Source organism: Zeugodacus cucurbitae, chromosome 4, assembly GCF_028554725.1.
Source record: "Zeugodacus cucurbitae isolate PBARC_wt_2022May chromosome 4, idZeuCucr1.2, whole genome shotgun sequence".
Classification (NCBI taxonomy): Eukaryota; Metazoa; Arthropoda; class Insecta; order Diptera; family Tephritidae; genus Zeugodacus; species Zeugodacus cucurbitae.
In genome coordinates this window covers 64,649,427-64,669,764 of record NC_071669.1, presented here as the reverse complement: position 1 = coordinate 64,669,764, position 20,338 = coordinate 64,649,427, and the positions used below count along the sequence as shown (strand labels likewise).

Below are 20,338 nucleotides of genomic sequence, written 5' to 3'. Positions count from 1 at the left end.
AGTATTCAGTTTTCTAATATTTTCAAAAACTTTCCTGTGCGATTTAATACTTCTTAAATTTTTATAAAAAAGTTACTAATACGCTATAGCGCTAAAAAGCCAAATACTATCTATTATTACATGAAAATATTTTTTTATTTGTTTTACTACTGTTTCATTCCACTGCATAAACGTGGATTGGCGAATCATGGCAATAACCCACATAACCGTAAACAGCAATAGGAAAATAGATGCGTAGCATAAAACATAAAAAATAATAATAAAAAAAAACAAATACAAAAACAATAAATTATACAATAAAAATTATTTGCCAACACACAAGCACGCGTACACGCGCCAAAATAACGGCGAAAACAGGTGAACCGACTTGTAGCTAAAATAAACACGGCTAGTGGAGCATAGTGTAAAGGGGGAAGACCATATTTTACATATATAAATATACACATATATTTGTATATTTAGTTACGTGAAGGAATGGATGCTACCAACCGAACGGCAAATTTTGATAGAAAACAATAACGAAATAATATTACAATAAAGAAAACGTGTGTTGTCTGAAATAGACGGAGGAATATGGAAAAATTATGCATGTGAGTCTTAAATCATAAAGCTAAATACATTTACGAGGGTGGTCGGATTAAGTATTGTACTTTTGATAAAAAAAAATAAAAATTTCGAAAAATTTTATTTCTCAAAAGGTGTTCAAAACGATGTAGACGAGTAAATAAATAAATTTTTTCAAAAAACGAAAATTCCCGTTATTTTTTGAACACACCTCAAATATGCACAAAAACTGAAATGTAAAGAAAATCGAAACCAAAATATTAAAATGCTTTAAAATTTCGCAGACTTGATATTATGACACCGAAATCAATTTCTTTTTTACAAGAGAGAAAGAAATCAGGCGTTTCAGAAAGAGAGTGTACAAGAAACAGAGCGTTTAACAGCTGTTAAACCCAGTGAAATATGAGTTCATAAACTATAAAACTGTGCAAAGAAATGGAGAATGTGAAATTGACGAACATAAACTTAAAAAAAAATGAATATATGTAAGTCGTAACAGCCACGATCTCTCAATTAAAGCGTATGCCAATTAGGCATAAACTGTTGAAAGCGCGTACGCAGCAAACCAGTTTCACGATCAATAGCCACATTAAGTTAATAAGGTAAGATTGTAGTCGTAAATACGCAAGTGTCTGCTGATATGTATGTTATGTAGAGTTATGCGCGCACATGCTCAGCAGTTCGGTTAAGCGGCTAACAATAAAGCAAAAGCAACAAATTGCAGACTCATGTCTAGAAACTACCGGTGATCAATTAAGTGTGTGCGGCTGGACTTTTGACAAACGAACCATTTTTATTTTCGGTAAAAGTGCGTTAAATGCACAAGAGAAGAGAAGAAGACACTTGCAGGTGTGAATTGCGCACAATTGTACATTTCTATTTTTTATTTTTTCATTAATAAACAAACAAGAGTCGCGCTCACGAATTGAGGTGTGTTGTGTGCGACATTTGTGGCGGCTCGATGCCGTAAGTAAGATGTATGACCGCAACTGTCATCAAATCGGAATTCTCGTTTAAATATTTACTCAACACACATGCGCACATACAAGCGCATATACATATTTACAGAGTGTGTGCGTTTGTATGCAGTTTTTATTGCCGAGACCTTGTGTGCTCGCGCTTTCATTCACCATTTCACAATACAACAAAATAATAAAGGCGAGAGCGCTTAATTTCCAGCCTGAACAGTTGTGTGTGAAAGAGCAACCGTTAAATAGCGAAAGCAAAAGATATTTTTTTAATTTTTTATTTTGTTGCATCATATTGTATAACAAAGCAAGCGCTTAATTTTGGCAAAACGCTGTAACATTTTGCAGCATCAGCGTGAAAAGTGAAAAAATTATAATTTTAAGCAGCAAATAAAGGGTGTTGCAAGTTGGAACGCGAAATATTTCTTTCTGCTAAAATGAATGATGATACATATGACATTATTTAAGGTAACTGTGTATTAATTTTAATGCATAAAATGTTTAATATGAATAATATTTTTTTGGAGTTGCCACGGGGAATAATTTATAATTCATATATTAGCAATACAAGTTGGTATACGAAATATTTTTTATTTTTGCATATTTAATTGGATTTATATACAATTAATTAACTGTACATTAATTTTAAAGCATATAATTTTGTATTGAAGGAATAAGTTTTTAAAAATTAATGAAATTAAAATAAATTTTTTTTAATTAATTTTTTTTTTTAAATTAATTTTTTTGGGAATAATTTATATTTAATATTTTAATAAAAGGTTTTAAATTAAAAATTAATTGAATTAAAATTATTCTTTTTTTGATTTTTTTAAGTATAGGGATTAATTCATATTTCATATTTTAGCAAACAATTTTTGAATAGATGATTTTGTTTGATCCTATAAAGTGTAATTAATAAAAAAGAAACACCTTTTTAAAATATACATATTACGAAATTGCCTAACAATTTCTAAAATACATAATCATTGTTATGAGAAGAGAAATGTCGGCCGTGAGCTTATTTAATTTTATTTTAATTCCATTAATTATTTCAATTAAAAATTTAATACATTTTAAAATTACAATGAACAATTTTTTTTTAATTAATTATTTTAATTTCATTAATTATTTCAATAAGAATTTTTTTATATTTTTTAAATTTTCATCATAACAAGTAAGGAAAGGCTAAGTTCGGGTGCAACCGAACATTTTATACTCCCGCAATTTATTTAGAGATTTTACCTATGTTTTCGGTGAAAAATTACCCTTAGGCACTGAGATCTTCATGTTTGATATCAGGGGCCTTGAAAAGTCATGGTTCGATTTCGACAATTTTTCCACAAGTGATGTCACAGCTGAAATACAGTATTTGTGTAAAGTTTTATTTCGCTATCTTTATCGGTTCCTTATGTATACATTATAAAGTGAAAAATTGAGTTATATGGGAAGTAGGCGTAGTTTCGAACCGAGTTCGCCCATATTCCACCAGTGTCATCAGGGTGTCAAGAAAATATTATATACCGAATTTCTTGAGATATGGTTTTTGACCCATAAGTGGCTCATTTTCTATTCTGTAAAAAAATCTCAGTGCAGCTTCCTTCTGCCATTTTTTATGTAAAATTTGGTGTTTCTGACGTTTCTTGTTAGTGAGTTAACGCACTTTTAGTCATTTTCAACCTAACCTTTGTATTGGAGGTGGGCGTTGTTATTATCCGATTTCTTTCATTTTTGGACTGTATAAGGAAACGGCTAAAAGAAACGACAGCAGTAAGTTTGGTTTATATAGCTTTATTGGTTTGCAAGATATATACAAAAAACCTATTTGGAGGCGGACGGACGGACGGACAGACAGACATCCGGATTTGAACTTTACTCGTCACCCTGATCACTTTGGTATATATAACCCTATATCTAACTTGTTTAGTTTAGGACTTACAAACAACCGTTATGTGGACAAAACTATAATACTCTCTTAGCAATTTTTGTTGCGAGACTATAAAAATTGTATGTATGTATGTATTGCCGAATATTTAAATATCATAAAAATTATTAAAATGAAAACTCCATGATCCAAAAATTATTTTAATGCTCTCACAGCAGCTGACAACATAATAGAAACACATTCTAATTAAAGATTAAATTATTTCGGCCGATCAATCGAAAAGTAAAAGTTGATTAAGGGAAATTAGTCTAATTTTTATAGAAAGTATGTAATTACTAAATCTATATGTATAATTACAATAATTAAGTATAAAAGTATAGAATTTTCGTTAATATTTAGTTATTATAGGCAAATAAACTTTCACTTAGAGTTGATATATAAACAGTTAGTGTATATGTCTACTAATATTTGTTGTATTTTATATTGCTTATTATTGTTTTCATTTCATTTTATTACATTCAACACTTGTCTAATTTATGTGTTTTCAGCTTTGCTGCCTAATTCCATTAGAACACCTTACATATGTACATACATACACACAAACATGTTTTTATAATTGCCAATTGTCATAAAACGTCAATTTAAATAATGTGTTTCCGCTTACTTTACGTTTTTGCTTACGATTAAGTGTTAAAACTGCTGTTGATCAGTACCGTTTTGCAATTAGCTGAGTCACTTTTTGCAACAAAATATGCAAAAAAAAAACTTTATTAGAACAAAGTAAATAAAGTTTCAACTTTTAGTATGAATAGTATTTGTTATTACACATTTAATATGGAACTTATTTTAATTACATACTTAGTTGGGAAAATGAACTTGTGTGACATTTATAAAGAGTAGAATTAGATATGCTTCATGCAACCATAAAAAATAGAAATATTTTAATTTATATTTATTTATACACTTGAAGTTTAGTTTAAGTGGTTGCCACATAATTTAAAAGTAATTAAATATATTTGTTTTAAATTTAGAATAGCCATCACGCGCAATTAAAAGCAATTTTTCCATATTTATGCGCATTAAACTCATAAGGAACTAAAATATTTGCAATCGATTATTTTATTATATCGATAATTTCTTGCCAACACATTACTATGCAGAAAATAATTATTATTTACCAAAGGTTTGTAAATACAATTTACCACTTAAAATCTGTTACAGTGAGTGTTTGTTCTACAAAATAATTGCCGTTATTGCCGCCACCCACTGAAACGCTTGTAAATATGTGAATAGTGAGTGACGCCAAAGCAAATGCATGCAATTTGGTGGCAAATTTAAAGCGACGATGACTAAATATGATTTCATTGTTGATACTTAGTTCTTAGTTGCAATCGTTTTTATATCCCCAAAGTATTAATTAATTAAAATATATTTGAAAATATTATATTATTATATATTTCAAAATATGTACATATATATGTACATACCTAGATTAATCCATTTGTAAATTTGCAATTCAACAAATGTTCTGGTCTCGGCCGGCCGAGGGAAATCAATAGCATGTGGCATAAAAATATTATAACAATAGCCAACAACTGTTCAACCTGTGGTACATGCACATTAACAACTAAAAAGTTGGGCTGTGTCAATGACTCGTGCGACCAGGAAAATTTAGCATACACCTGTAAATTCAATGCGGATAATGACGAGGTGGCACGTAAGTTTTACGCTAATTTACCACTCACAGCACATAAAAATAGTGCACAAAAAAGAAAAATTAACGACGACATAATGCATGCAACAGTTCTTTCTTTCTTTAGGGCGCACTTAAATATACATACAAACAAATATAGATGTATATACATAGGCACCTAGGAATATGAATAAATGGCGTAATATAGTAAACTGGGCGTTATTAGCTCACTGTATTTATATATATCCGGGTGTATGTTTGTATTTTAACAGAAGAACTGACCATTTGCAGCACGCTAATTTGATCAACAAGTAAAAATATTTCTTGGTTAGGTATTTGAGTAATTTTAAATATGCTTCGTACCATCAAGAACCAACATAAATAGTGAGGCGAGATTAGCCATAGTATATTTTTTAAAACTTCGCAGTGTCTGAATTCCATGGAAAGAACTGAAATGAACCCTAAAAAAAGTATTTGTAATAAGATGACCGGAAAAAAATCAATAACCTGTGCTCTTTTAAAAAGCATAAAGAAGACATTTCTAAGCTGATTACAGTAGAACCGTCACAAAAACTTCAAGGAGAGACCTTTCAATTACAATTGACGATCTTACACAACATATAACAGAAATGTTGTAAAAATACGCATTCATTTCATTCATAAATCGAGTTCCAACATGACACTCATCTTCCCATTATAGCATATGCCCCCTCAAACCGGTCCAACCAACAATCTGCTCATTATGATCCAACACTCTCGAATCGGTATGATTTATGAGCCTCCTTTTCGATAGCAGAACCAAAGCTTAGACCACAATAAAGGGTTTTCGTAGTCACAATAACAACAACAACAATTTATTCTGTCTTCTATGAGACACTCTTCATCTCATCCTACGGGTTCATCTTCCCTTCCGAGAAAAAACTACTACTATTATAGTGGGAGCTGTTTGGTAAAAAAAAACTATTGCGAAAACAAAAATAAATTGTACTCTGAAACTATTATGAACAACACTTAGTAAATACAACAAAGATGCGTAAGACTTTCATACAAAAAAAAAATATCGAACGTAACAGCTGTCAACAACACTTTACCCCAGGGTATATTTTCTCTATTTGCACTAAGTGACAATATAATTACGCAATTTGCATGCTAAAATAACAGTTTCAAAAGCTTTTAATATTATTTATACTGCTTGAAATAGTATATAAATAATGAATTTCCTGTAAATTGACGTCATAAAGTCGCAACCAATCGGAAAGGAACCACAAACAAGCACTTATCGAGGATAAATATTAACTAAACACATTTGATATTTAAAAGCAACTTTAAGAATTGACGTCGTTGGTTTGCTAGACAAATAGGCACAAAGTTTATGTAAATATTTTGTAAAAGTTGTAAAAATTGCTAATATTGATTTAGTAAAGCGTTGTATAATGAGTAGTTTATTAGTCATGCTCCTCGACTTTAATTAGTATTTCTTATGGGGAACAGTATACATATCTATTGATTATTTTTTCATAAACTATAATAACTAATAAAACAATATAAAGACTTCAGAAATTGAATTCCAAATAAGAGATTTCTAATAAGAATAAATATAAAATTTTAAATAGTAAATATAACTAATGATTACAAGAACGCTCTAGAACATTTTTGAAGGCTTGTAGTACTAGTGCACATGAAAAATATACATATATATTTTTTTAATTCTTAAGTGTTCAGTGTGCAAACTAACCTCGAATTAAGCCCTTTGGCATAGCTCTGGCAAGGTTGACAAATATTAGCAATAACTAATTAATGTACATAAATACATACAAATGCAACGAGCGCATAATCATAAATAAATTTCAGCATAAACACAACCACAACAAGTAAGGAAAGGCTAAGTTCGGGTGCAACCGAACATTTTATACTCTCGCAATTTATTGCTATATTTTTATTAAGAAAACACACAATTTGACCCATATATTCAGCATAAATATATTTCACATATTAACTGATTTATAAGCTATTAAGCTCATCGTATTTTTGAAAATCCTATAATTAGGTATTCTCATACCATTTTAACCATTTCGGGTACAGAGACACACTATTAGAAGCAAAATATTTCCTCTGAATTAAAATAACATACCTAAGAGATTTACCGAAATTTTCGGTGAAAAGTTACCTGAGTTCTTCATATTCGATATCCGGGGCATTGAAAAGTTATAATCCGATTTCAACAATTTTTTCACAAGTGATGCCACAGATCATATACAGTATATGGGAAGTTGTCGTGGTTGTGAACCGATTTCGCCCATATTCCACCAGTGTCATCAGGGTGTCAAGAAAATATTATATGCCGAATTTCATTGAAATCTGTTGAGTAGTTCCTGAGATATTGTTTTTGACCCATAAGTGGGCGATGCCACGCCCATTTTCCATTTTGTAAAAAATCTCAGTGCAGCGTCCTTCTGTTATTATTGCTGTGAAATTTAGTGTTTCTGACGTTTTTCGTTAGTGAGTTAGCTCACTTTTAGTAATTTTCAACCTAACCTTAGTATGGAGGAGAACCGACTGCAGAAAGTTTGGTTTATATAGCTTTATTGGTTTGCGATATATATACAAATAACCGATTTGAGGGCAGGGCCACGCCCACTTCCCCAAAAAAATTACATCCAAATATGCCCCTTCCTAGTGCGATCCTTTATTCCAAATTTTACTTTTATAACTTTATTTATGGCTTAGTTATGACACTATAGGTTTTTTGGTTTTTGCCATTTTGTGGGCCGATTTTGCCCATTTTCAAAAGCAACCTCCTCAGGGTGCCAAAGAGTACGTGTTCCAAGTTTCGTTAAGATCTAAATTTTTACTCAAGTTATCCGTTGCACGGACAGACAGACGGACGGACAGCCAGACATCCGGATTTCAACTCATCTCGTCATCCTGATCATTTTGATATATATAACCCTATATCAAACTCGTTTAGTTTTATGACTTACAAACAACCGTTATGTGAACAAAACCATAATACTCTCTTAGCAACTTTTGTTGCGAGAGTATAAAAATAGCAAAATGTATGAGCATTGAAAAGCTTGATTGCAAATATTTATTCGCCATAATGCAACCTCAGCGTTTATTTGAAGTTTTAGAAATCAAAAACGCAAAATGAAAAGAACCTGTAATGCAATTCGATCACTAATATAAACATTTCTGAATTTTTTTTTTGTTTCTATTTGGTTTTTATTTTTGTAGCTTGCCATTAGTAGGTGGAAATTGCGAGTCAATTTTGTTGGCCCCCATGTAATGCGTATTGATTTTGCACTAGACAACACGCTCGTAACGGGTAAACACTGCTCAAATATTTATTTCCAAACACCAGGAGCCTGCATTTAGTTCCAGGTAAAAGCATAAATGCACGTATGAATAAATATTTGTTGATTGTAAATAAAATAATAAGAGATACAATAAAATTCCAGTGAATCAGAATTTCGCAGGAAATCACACTTTCATATTATTCTTGTTGTTGAGTGATTTCACAGTTATGTATATTTAATTGGTTACAAACACTAAAACTCCGAATACAACGCTGCAGTTATGTTTGGAACACATTTTGAAGGGTTAAAGCTACTAATAGTTGGCAACTGAAACATAACCTTAAACTTTTTTTGAAACAAATTTTTGTTTTACATAAAAATTAAATTTTGGCAAAATAAGTTCTAACACAACAACCTTTTAATAAAATACAGTTTAAGCTTTATGAAAGATGGTGAAAGAGAGAGAGTAATTGAAAGATTGACTCAGTCCCCAGTACAAAAAGACCTCGTTAATCACCCATGAAAAAGCCTATATGCTATAAATGGACTTTAAGGCAGGCTTCAAAAAATCGATTTTTTTTGTTTTGTTTTAAATCTCTTCCAAAACTATCCAAGAATATGTCTTTAAAATTCCAGAGGCCTATTCGACATATTTTCGAAGCTAGAGCAGTTTTAGTGGCTGAGCGTCGAGCAGGAGCGAATGCTCAGGCAGACTTTAAAGCGCGTTTTCTCAAGTTTTCATTTTCACAAGTGTTCGAAAACAGTGCCGGCGATAGCAAAAATAATATACATATGTCCGATCGAAAAAAACCAAAGTGATCTAGTTTCAGTATTAAATTATCTTCTATTTGAACTAAAGTTGGACAAAAGTATTATTTAAACTACTTGTTTTGCAACTTAAAGTCAATTTTTTTTTTAAAAAGTGATTTTTTTTTCAAACTTAGAAAAAATTTGGAATTTTATAACTTCTTCGGTATTTTTTTAGTTCATAAAGAAAAGAAACTTATAAAAATTAAAAAAAAATTGGTTCGACTGTTTCAGATGCATCGCACGACCTCCATCACCGGCACCGATTTACAAGTGCAGACTCCGGGCGCTCCAGAAATATACTTACAACTTTGAAAAAATTTCAATATTTTTTAATAATAAATATTGTTTTTTAAGCCTTAAATGTAGTACACTATCGTCTTAAAATTCCGTTTACCACAATCACTTCCTTTCCTTTCAAAAAAAAATTGCTTAAAAAAACGATTTTTTCGGGTTCTAAAGCAGACTACTGTCTTAAACATACATAATGTAGCCCAATTAGTCCATAAGCAATCATCTCATTAGTCATTTTGGTAATTTCGTGATTTTTTAGAATACTTTTTTGAACGTAATTTCGAAAATTATACCATATAAATTTGAAAAATGTAATCATTAATAAAGGCATTAAAGCAAAGATTTTCTCCAATTTGCTTTATTACACTGCATTCAACTAAAAAGTCACACTAGCGGCCTCTTAGAGCTTCTAATAAGCTGATTTCTAGGCTTAAATTAAGGGTTGCGTGCAAAAGTCAATCAAGTACGCTGCACTCTACTGGGCTGCAACATGCAATTCTATTTGTTCACTATTTTTAATTCAACGTTATTTTTCCGTTAGCCGTTTCAGAACGCCACTTTTTGAAAAACGCTAAAGAAATGAAGCTTTCGTGTAGTAAATGTGTGCGCACTTGAGATATGCAATTAAATAAATATAATCTTATATTTTTATAATGTAGCGTTTAGATAAAGGTCTTACTAACGGTAGATAACGGCACAGACTAAACACGCGTCATTCTGGTGTTGAAATATACATTGATCATAAATTTCAAAGAGAACTACAGAGTCAAGAGACTGTTTATAAACTGGATTGAAATTGTTTTTATTGTTGCAAAAATGTAACAAAGTTTCTTTGAATACAGATTACAAAATCAAAATCATATGTATAAGATACTAATCACTCTTCACTTCATTTGCTTCACGACGGCAAACAGCGAATAGGCGCCCTTCAGCGTGGCAAAAAATGTCTCCAAATTAACGGAAAACATGCCACCTGTAACCACAATTTGATTACGTAACGTTTGCTCGGTGAAAATGCGTAAATTTCTCTTGAACACGGCCGACTGATCCAGCCAATTGCATGAAAATATGGCATAAGTCAGCTGTTCGAATTCCAATTGCATGCAAGTGCCATAATAACATAACGGGAATATTTCAAATGGCATCGCCACCAAATAAACCATATAATAGATATACCATAAAATATCATTCACATAGAAAATCACATAAAATATCACAACGCACATATTGACACCGGTGGAGAGTAGCTGCACGAAGGCGCTAACGGCAATAAACGATTGTATTGTAAGGCGTAGGCTAAAAATTGTTAGAAATACAATTAGTGGGTACTCAAGCTATAAAACAACAAAGAATACACTACTCAAGCAAATCCCTGTAGTCCTCAATGCAACGCTGCAACTGTGCAACACTTACCGCCGCATCGTCAATGCGTGCAATACGTTTGCCCAGCAAGCGTGTGTGGCCGGCCAGTAGCGTTAGTGCCATAGCGGGGAATGAGTCATTGCTGAGATTTTGAAAAATCAAAATTATGCCAGCCGCCTGATAGAGATGAGCCGCGGTGTAATGCCAAGCGCTTGCGCTGATGTCAAATGGAAAATATGCCGGATACATTAAACGCCATTCACCCATAATACCGGCGAAAATCGTGGCGGCCTCCGACGCGGCAAAAGCGCATACACCTAAGAGAATTAAAAAATATTGCACGTGTTTGGCGCGACGCAAAGTGTCGGACGTGTAGAAGTGCACATCTTCCGGTTGCGTAATGCGCGCGTCAAGTTTCACAATAATGGCGTAGATCGTTTCAATATCGGCCAGACGCCACCACAAAGCGAACGTCTTGATGATACATGCCAAAACGGTGAAAATAACGCAAATATTTTTGAAAATATCCGTTTTTTGTTCCATTTGAAAGAGGCCAATCATCAGGTGCGCAGGATAACAGATGCTTATGAGCGTATTCAGCAGCAGAGAGTATAGATAATATACGTATCTATAACGGCGATTTGTTGGTGTTACCAGTCCGAGGTAACGCAGGTTCGCGTTGTTAAAACGAAACACTGTCAAACCGGATAACGTCATGTCTCTTAGCAAATCGCTTTTGTCAATGAAGTTGATGTAATAGATCTTAGGCAGTTATTTGGTTGATTCTGCTGTCATTTGGTTCACGTGTGACAATTATGTTAATTAACACTTAGTAAATAATTAACGACGTTTTAAATTATTTGTTATAATGAAAAATTATATTATTATATGTATGATATGAAAGCTTTGAGGTAAGGTGTGACATTTCTTCACTGTTTGAATACATCTTAACGCCTGAGGTGCTAGTTAGTCCTCTGTCTTGTTATGGTACACTAATGTTCTATTAGTTTCACCTAACACTCGGTGGAAGCACTACGCGACTCCACTACGATACGTACCTAAGGATCAGTTTGTATGAAAGTGGCGGAAACGAAGTTCTCCTTATATCTTCTGGGGTACTAGCGCGAAGTTCTGTATACACTGAAACTTGATTTGTGTAGCATAAAGTCTAAATATAAAGGTAATGCATGACAGTAACTGTTTTTGGCAATACTATCTCTGGGTCAAACTTTTCTCTTTTGTAATATAGCAATATTTATAATATATTACGTTGGCAAATTCCGCTTTTTTGGCTTTTGTATTTCGCGGCTATGTATAAAGCGCTACAGAGCTCGTATCTGGCAATACTATACATCTTTGAAAGGTCTTGAAAGAACCTACAACACACAAAACGACGCTATGCATGATTAGTTTAGATATTACGTGCAACAATTATAGTCCTGTAAACATGGAGTTCACTAACGCCGAAATTCGCGCTATTTTAAAGTTATCCTTCGTTAAAGGCAAATTCGCTAGAGAAAGCTTCCGTAAGATGTCGTTTTCACCCGCTCTGAATCGTCGAAACCATACCTCCGCAGTTCAAAGTTATAGAGTACTATCCCCCAAAACACCAGCCGTCAGAAGACTGTGACGACCTGTGACGACGATTACCGATCAATTAGTGGAAAACAAAAAAAAAGGGTATAGTGTTCCACCAGAACAACGCCAGACCACACACTTCTTTGATGACTCGTCAGAAGCTACGGGAGCTCAGATGAGAGGTTTTATCGCATCCACCATATAGCCAGGACATAGCGCCAAGTGATTACGACCTGTTCCTGTCTATGGCGAACGCCCTTGGTGGTGTAATGTGGAACTCAAAAGAGGCTGAAAAGTGGTTGTCCGAGTTCTTCGCAAATAAGGAGGGGGCTTCTACGAAGGGGGTATTATAAAGTCGCCGTCTAGATGGAAACAGATTATCGAACGAAACGTCGCGTATTTAAGCTAAATCCCATCACTGTAACAGTTTTTATAAAATATTGAATAAAGAGCAAAAAAAAGCGCAGGGGAAATATTTGCCAACCTAATATCTCTATGAGATTTTCTAAACGGTGTTAAATTATAAGACTATGAAGCGATATGAAGAATGACTCTCGAGAGTTCACAATGAAATAACTGTTTTGGTAAAAATCCTTCGAATCAAATTCGACGAGGAATGATACATTTTAATTACGAAAATGAACAGGGTCGTAATCTATAAAATTTAAGTGTAAAGTAAAAGTCAACCGTCATCAACCGGAAAAGAAGAAATGAAAGGTAAACAGTAATTAAGAGGATAAATATTAACTAAACATAATTAGTATTTATTAGCGTTTAAAGAATTGACGTTGGTTTGCTAGACAAATATGAGCAAAGTTTAAGCGAATTAGTTTTAAAAAATTGCTAATATTTGTTTAGCAATTCCGCTGATAGTGGCCAGTATATTAGTCATGCTGATTGCTGTTAATTAGTAGTTCTTCGAGTAGTTCTAGCATTCACAACCATATTTTTTCCATAAACATGTAATCCGATATCACAATACAAAGTTTTCAAAAATAATTATTTGTCGAAAGATGCTGCGAATCGAGATATTTGTTTCTCAATTAAGCTTATCAAATTTTAGATAATAAATTTAAAAAAAAAAAAAAAAATTTGACCAAAAAATTTAGAAATTTGAAGAAAAAAAATTAAATATTTTACTTCAAAGAAATACTTTCTCAGGTCCACTAAACTTCAAAGTTTAAACATTTCAGCAGAAGTTTTAAACTAAGCTTTCTTATTGGTTATGGTAGAATGTACATTTTCAAAATCATGTTTGGCAAACACTTCTAACGTCAGCAAACAACTACCTAACACACAAGCTTTGCCTTCCACTCTCTCTCTCTCTACTTCATTTGCACCACAACCGCGAAGAGGGAGTACGCACCCTTCAAGGTCGCAAAAAACGTATCCAAATTCACGGCAAACATGCCACCGGCAATGACAATTTGCTTGCGCAACGACTGTTCGGTGAAGATGCGTAGATCCTGCTTGAATGTAGCATTCTCAAAGACCCAATTGCAAGAAAAGATGGCGTAAGTCAACTGCTCGAACTCCATTTGAACACTGGTGCCATAGTAGCAGAGTGGAAATATTTCCAGCGGCATTGCAATCAAAAATACTATATAGTAGATATAGGCGAATATACCGTCGACATAGAAGATTAAATACACAATGACCACACCCATATTGATGGCGGTAACCAGAATTTGCACAAAAGTGCCGATTGAACAGATGCGTTGAATTGCAATGCGAAACCTAGAGAGGCACGTGTATACAATGTAAATAAATACAGAAATATTAAATGCACATAATTGAATATAAATAACGGTAGTTTACTCTAGCAAGTCTTTGTAGTCCTCCACGCACAGCAAGAACTCAGAATTGGACGGCTGTCTACGCACCGAAGCGTCGCTTGCAACGTGCCCAACACGTGCCACACGCAAATTTAACAGACGCACCTGACCGGCCAACATCGCCAGCGCCAGCGGTGGAAATGTGTCATTGATGAGATTTTGAAAAATCTGTACCGTTACACCAATGCACTGGTAACTATGCGCCACCGCATAACCCCAAACGCTACGCTCTACATCGAAGGGAAAATAGGCCGGATACATGAGACGCCATTCAACGAGCAAACCACCGATTATGGTTGCAACTTCCGAAGAAAACGCCGCGCCGAGTGCAATGAAGAGTATAAAGTAGAGTACACGCTGTGCGCGACGCAATACAATCGTTTTGTACAAGCGATAATCATCCGAGTGCGCTATGTGCTTATCGAGCTTCGTGATGATGGCATAAATCTTTTGCACCTCAGCTAAACGCCACCAAAATGCAAATGTCTTGATGCTGCACGCCAAACAGGTGAAACTGATACTCATATTTTTGAACATATCCGATTTGCTTTCACTTTGTATGAGTCCAATCATCAGATGCGTGGGATAGCCAATGGTTATGATCACATTTAAGAGTAGTGAGTATATATAATACAAATAACGGTGTAATTTTTCCGTTGGCGGCTTTTGTCCGACATATCGCCAAGTGACATCGTGAAAGTGAAAAACGGTAACACCAGAAATCGGCGTCTCGGTTGCGGACATTACTGAATTTTATTAATTTTAATTTTTGAGAATATTGCTTTTAATGAAAAGTTGGAAACCATAAGATCGCTAACTGCAAACACGATGTGTGTCTGAATGCATTCTGAGTGTCCCTTTTATTTTAATTCACATTTCCGGTGGGGTTTAGAAGCTCATTAATTTGATATTCATTATTTATTAATTAACAATTAATTTTAATAATGTCTGGTTATTTAATTGTCACACTTAATTCAATATACATAATTAATGTATATTTTGAAATGAGTGTTAAAGAGATGACGGCACAGACAGTATGGAAGAACCGATTCACTAGTAAAATGTGAAATTTTTTCGATAGCAGTTTATGAAAACTTTATTTTGGTAGTCTAACGCTCAATTTTGAATATTTCAAAATAAAGTGAATTTAGCTCCGGTTTTCAAAAATTGTTTTGCCCAATTTCGAAGAGATCCATTCCACATTCAACTCATTCAGCAATAGGTTCTCGACCAAAAATTTATTTAAAAATCTCTTAAAACCACAGAATTTTTATTATTTTCATTTTAAAATGTTTGAAGTCATAAATGTCGGAACAGTTGATTAGGCTACTTAAATAACCGTCAAATAATCATTAAACGGCAATAAATCAGAAAATTATAGCTGGTTAGTGGAACGTACGCTAACAGAAATTTACTATTTAAAAGCGATAAGCTCAGGAAATATATTATATACACACACATTTAAGTTAAAAACGTCAAAACACTTTGTCACTCACAAGATACGCGCGCCGGTTTAACAAGCTAATCACATTGTATATGACAAAAAAAACATGTATTTTACTATATTTTTATACGAGAAAAAGTTTTTTTTTCTATTATATAGAAATACAGTTGCACTTCCATAAATCGAATTACCACAATCCATAAAAAAACTTCCGAGTTAGAGATACTTCGATCTATGGAAGGTAATTTTTATGAAATTTGTCTTCTATTGCCAATTCAAGAGCTCGAGTTAAGGAAGTTCAACTGTATGCAAGAAAATATAATTTCAAACACATTGCTTTTGTTTAAATTTCACTAAAAACTCTTAACTCTATTATAAAAAAAAATATAAGCATGTCTATTATCTATCAATATATGTCTCTGACTTACCTGGGACGATTTTGCATAAAATGCTGTCCGCCAAATATCACCAACATATAAATGCCACAATAGTAGAATACCCAAGTCCAATTCTCGACCATCCATTTGCGTGTGCGTTGGTGGATAAAATCATTTTCGAAATCGAAAATGTACGAATAATTCGGTGTTACGCTAATATCCATATTCATCATTTTGTTTATTTTATTTGTTTGATTTTTATTTTATTGAATTTAATTTTATTATTGACTGGGCAACTCTTTGGAACGTTCTAAGTATTTGTTTGTTGTTGTGTCACCTAATGTAGGCGTTATGCTGTATTTTTCTAAATTTTTATATACAATATTTGTAGTTATATATGTATGAAGTTAGTGACAATGCGTGCTTTAAGCAATTTTCTATTTAAAATAATTGTCAACCAATTTACGACGATACTAGCGAAATTTTATTGTCGAATGACGGCGGCTCCGATTTACTTCTGTAAATAAAAAAAAAATTAAAGAGAATTAAATTGATGTTATTATTTTAGTAAATTAGTAGGCTTAAAATTATTTTCGTAGGAAGCGTGGTGGTAATGCACACTGTAGGTGAGATTTTCGGAATAAATTTTCAGTTTCATTATGAGTTCTATAATTGAATTCATCACAAAGGAATCTCCAAATATTATAATAAGAAACTATTTTGTTTCATGTAATTTTTTTTTACTTTTCTTTTCGTTCAATTATTCCGAAAACGTTTTTTAAAGTTAAAATAACACTTTAAAGCTTCACCAAACAAGACTAAATTGTGAAAAGACCAATGCGACGTACTTATTATATGCTTCGACGTACACTTATAGCACAACTAAACCACAAATAATCACTTTATGAACGGTTTGAGATGTTAACCTTAATTAGTTTAGTTACACCTGTGTCATTGATGCATTTATTTCTGTTACAAGGAAATGTCGATAATGTCGGTTTAAGCACAACTGAAGGTTCCTCCCCGAATATCCCGTTCTTTGTTCTAACAGATTAAAAGTCGAAAATAATTCGAGAGTTTATATTAAAGTTCTCAAATGGAAACTTATATAGTGCAAATAGCAACAAATTTCTGGGGCCTTTGGACTACAAACTGTTTTAGAAGGATAAGTTGGTCCAGTACTGATTTAAGGAAGAGATTAACTATTTATACATCCTACATATAACAATAGCTGTATTTACGTTACAATACCGGCAATTCTCTTAGTACATAGCCCCAACCTACAGCACATAGGGTACACATACAAATGCGCATATTTACAGAGTGTACACGCCTACGCAATCTACTTCAATGCTCAAAAGAAAATAATATAAGGCTTCGAGAATGTATGTATGTATGTATATAGATACGTGTATATCTGCGCCCATTCAATGTCAGCGCGCTTTGAGCATCCTCCCTTGTGGCGGCACATGGTAAGTACTCCACAACACTTGGCAGCGCATCCGCAAACAATGCTATCGCAAATGCGGGGGGTGAACTACAACAATGATTTTAATCGATAGATGCTTGAACAGCTACCGTACGACCTTGAACGCAAAGCACACGCACACATACATTGACGGACAATTGTCTAAATTGTGTAAAGAATATTGCGCCCACTTTGTACCCACATTTAACCACTTGAGTTATCATTTTATAAAATTTTTTTTTATATCATGTAACGGTGCTTGTGTACGTATTTAAATATCAACTTTTTGTTTAAACAATTTTAGTTTATCGGATGACTGAATGGACATTTTTAAAGACTCCTCCAACTGATGATGGAATAAAGAATTTTGCTATTCTTCTGACATGACGAACTGCATTGATAACGCCAACACGCAAGAGCGTTTGAACTGCTTAAACATCATTCATGGTATTTTTATTATTTATTTACTTCATTGGCTTTGCTTGCCCACCCACGAGGTCGGCTGCAATTATGCTCTTCTGTTCCTTTCCAAATTGTTTCAGATTTTTCTGAATGAATTCATTCACCGTTGCAACGGCTTGTATACACCCAGCCGCACTCCCACTTGTGTGTTCCATTCTTGCCGTTGCTGTGCATAACACCTGTTCCACCCTTGGCGCATATACATCCCACAAAATAGAATCACACCATCATCGGCTCTCTTGAGCACAATGTTTGTGCTATTTTATTTTGTTGTTGCTATGGGATGACACAGTACGGAGCAAATTTTTGGCACAGATTTTCTTAAATTTTAAAGACTTTACTTCCTCTAAGTATAACTATAAATGTCTTTATTTACTATTTTTTAATAATAATAATATATACAAATTGTACGTTTGCAAATTTATATTGATTTTGGGTTGGGTCAGCAGCAAGTCTCGTGCGACGCTCGGAAGAATAATACTATAAGGTTGAAGGGGGTGTCAACTAAGTGTATCGTATTGAAAATGTGATCCAACCGAATAGTGACTATACAAAGTGTCTAAAATTTCGCAGCCGAATTGGCAAAGTAAAAGGCAACCAGTAATGAAAAGGAATCAAAATAATGAAATAAATAATAATGCGGCAAAGAAGAGAATAAATTAAGTAAAAACACAAAAAAATCAAAGAAAATCTCTAAATTACTTTATTTTGGGGCGTCCGCAATTTAACGTTAACATAGTACCCACATTAGTTATGCGAACAACGTTATGAGATCAGCGAAGAGACGATAATAGAAATGCGAAACGCGCTTTTATTACTCGTGCAGTTTCAGTCGTATTTACATACTACGATCATATAAATTTTTTATATATATTTATGAGCAGGTACATTAATTTGGTTTTATACGAACGGAATTATGAAGAAAGCAAAATTTATAGTGTATATGAGCACGTTTAACAATACATATTGGTATATGCTTGGATATGCTTAGGCGAGTTACACTGAAATAAAGTTAGATTGCTAAAACATATTTACATAAATCAAACCAAATGTGATCACACAAAAGCATGTATGTTTTCTATATGTATATAATATATATAAAATATATATAAACCCATAGCAGTAATCTACTACAAAATACGTCAATTCATACTATTTCGCCAAAAATCTGTGTACATACATATACACATATATATAATCAGAGAACACGCCACCGCAGTCATTAAAGTAAGAGAGTGTGTGGCATTAAATCACACATAACTGCACAGTGTGATTAGCATATGTAATTATAAGTAAGAAATGCCAAGCGAGCTGAATTATAATTCTAAAAGAATATTGGGGGGTATTTCCAGTATAGCAAAACAGAGATGTAATATTTTTTGCAGAAGTACGAATGAAAATAAATTATTGATATCAATTTACATATACTGTTTGTGCCAAAACTCGTTGTTTTTAAGTCTAAATAATACAGTTGAACTTCCCTAACTCGAATCACCATAATCCACAATCAAGTTAGAGAGATTTCCGAGTTAAAGAAGCTTTCATTAAACCATCCAATTTTATCAAAAAATATTAATGAAGTTCAACTGTATATAGATATAATTTTATAACTTTTGGTATTTCTAATATAATCACACCGATGTTAGCTGATAAGTAGTTAAGTACATACATATGCTTTTTAAGCAGTTGAACGATGGACAGTAATTTTAATTTTTTTTTATTACAAACACCGTATTGATCCAATTTAACTAATTAGAAGCAATAAGATATTAAAATACAATTATCTTTTTTAATCAGTTATTTGATAACACTTCACTCATACAAAACTTAATATTTAACACAAATAGGTTAAAGTACATTAAAGTATATTTTTATTAATATTTCAAAGAAGTCAGGCGTTGTAAATATGTATCTGTATATTCCCTTCTGTCCCAAGCAAAATAGTGCTAAATTACCAAATCATAAAACTTGCAGCGAGTTAATTTTGCTTACATTTTTAACACACTCAATACACAGTGCGGAACTGAAGAAACTTTCTTCAAAAAACATATTAAAAAAAACTCGCACACCGCCAAAATTAACGAAACAAAATATTATTCGATTGACTAACATATCTACATATACATATGGCGTTGCGCAAGTTAACTGAAGTTCAACAAATTGGCTTCATTCATTTTGTTTGCATTTTGGTTAGTGCTATCAAAAAATTTTTGTAGGCATTTCGCTTTACTACAATCTTTAATTTCTTTATACAAAAACTCTCTTTAGTTTGTCTGTCCATTTGCCTTGACCAGTGCTAATGTGCAAA

The 20,338-nt window shown here is 33.0% G+C and overlaps 3 protein-coding genes across 5 annotated transcripts in view; all 3 read right to left on the bottom strand.

The window, feature by feature from the left end:
• Positions 1 to 20,338, bottom strand: part of LOC105211144 (elongation of very long chain fatty acids protein 6) — a 41,645-nt gene that overhangs the window by 20,329 nt on the left and 978 nt on the right. For 2 of the 3 annotated variants that reach the window (XM_011182467.3, XM_011182468.3), the window contains exon 2: positions 16,152 to 16,617. In XM_011182467.3, coding sequence (XP_011180769.2) covers positions 16,152 to 16,333 — 182 coding nt within the window. In that variant the 5' untranslated portion in view covers positions 16,334 to 16,617. Of the gene's footprint in view, positions 1 to 16,151; positions 16,618 to 16,844; positions 16,926 to 20,338 lie in introns of those variants that run through there. The other variant, XM_054230100.1, reaches the window with a different exon arrangement.
• Positions 10,046 to 13,496, bottom strand: LOC114803843 (odorant receptor 59a-like). The gene is made up of 2 exons (XM_029039520.2): positions 10,865 to 13,496; positions 10,046 to 10,800 (listed from the first exon to the last, which is right to left on the bottom strand). Exons 1-2 carry the CDS (start codon positions 11,581 to 11,583, stop codon positions 10,389 to 10,391), a joined length of 1,131 nt encoding a protein of 376 aa, XP_028895353.2. The 5' UTR covers positions 11,584 to 13,496; the 3' UTR covers positions 10,046 to 10,388.
• Positions 13,590 to 16,131, bottom strand: LOC114803842 (odorant receptor 59a-like). The gene is made up of 2 exons (XM_029039519.2): positions 14,263 to 16,131; positions 13,590 to 14,181 (listed from the first exon to the last, which is right to left on the bottom strand). Exons 1-2 carry the CDS (start codon positions 15,021 to 15,023, stop codon positions 13,770 to 13,772), a joined length of 1,173 nt encoding a protein of 390 aa, XP_028895352.2. The 5' UTR covers positions 15,024 to 16,131; the 3' UTR covers positions 13,590 to 13,769.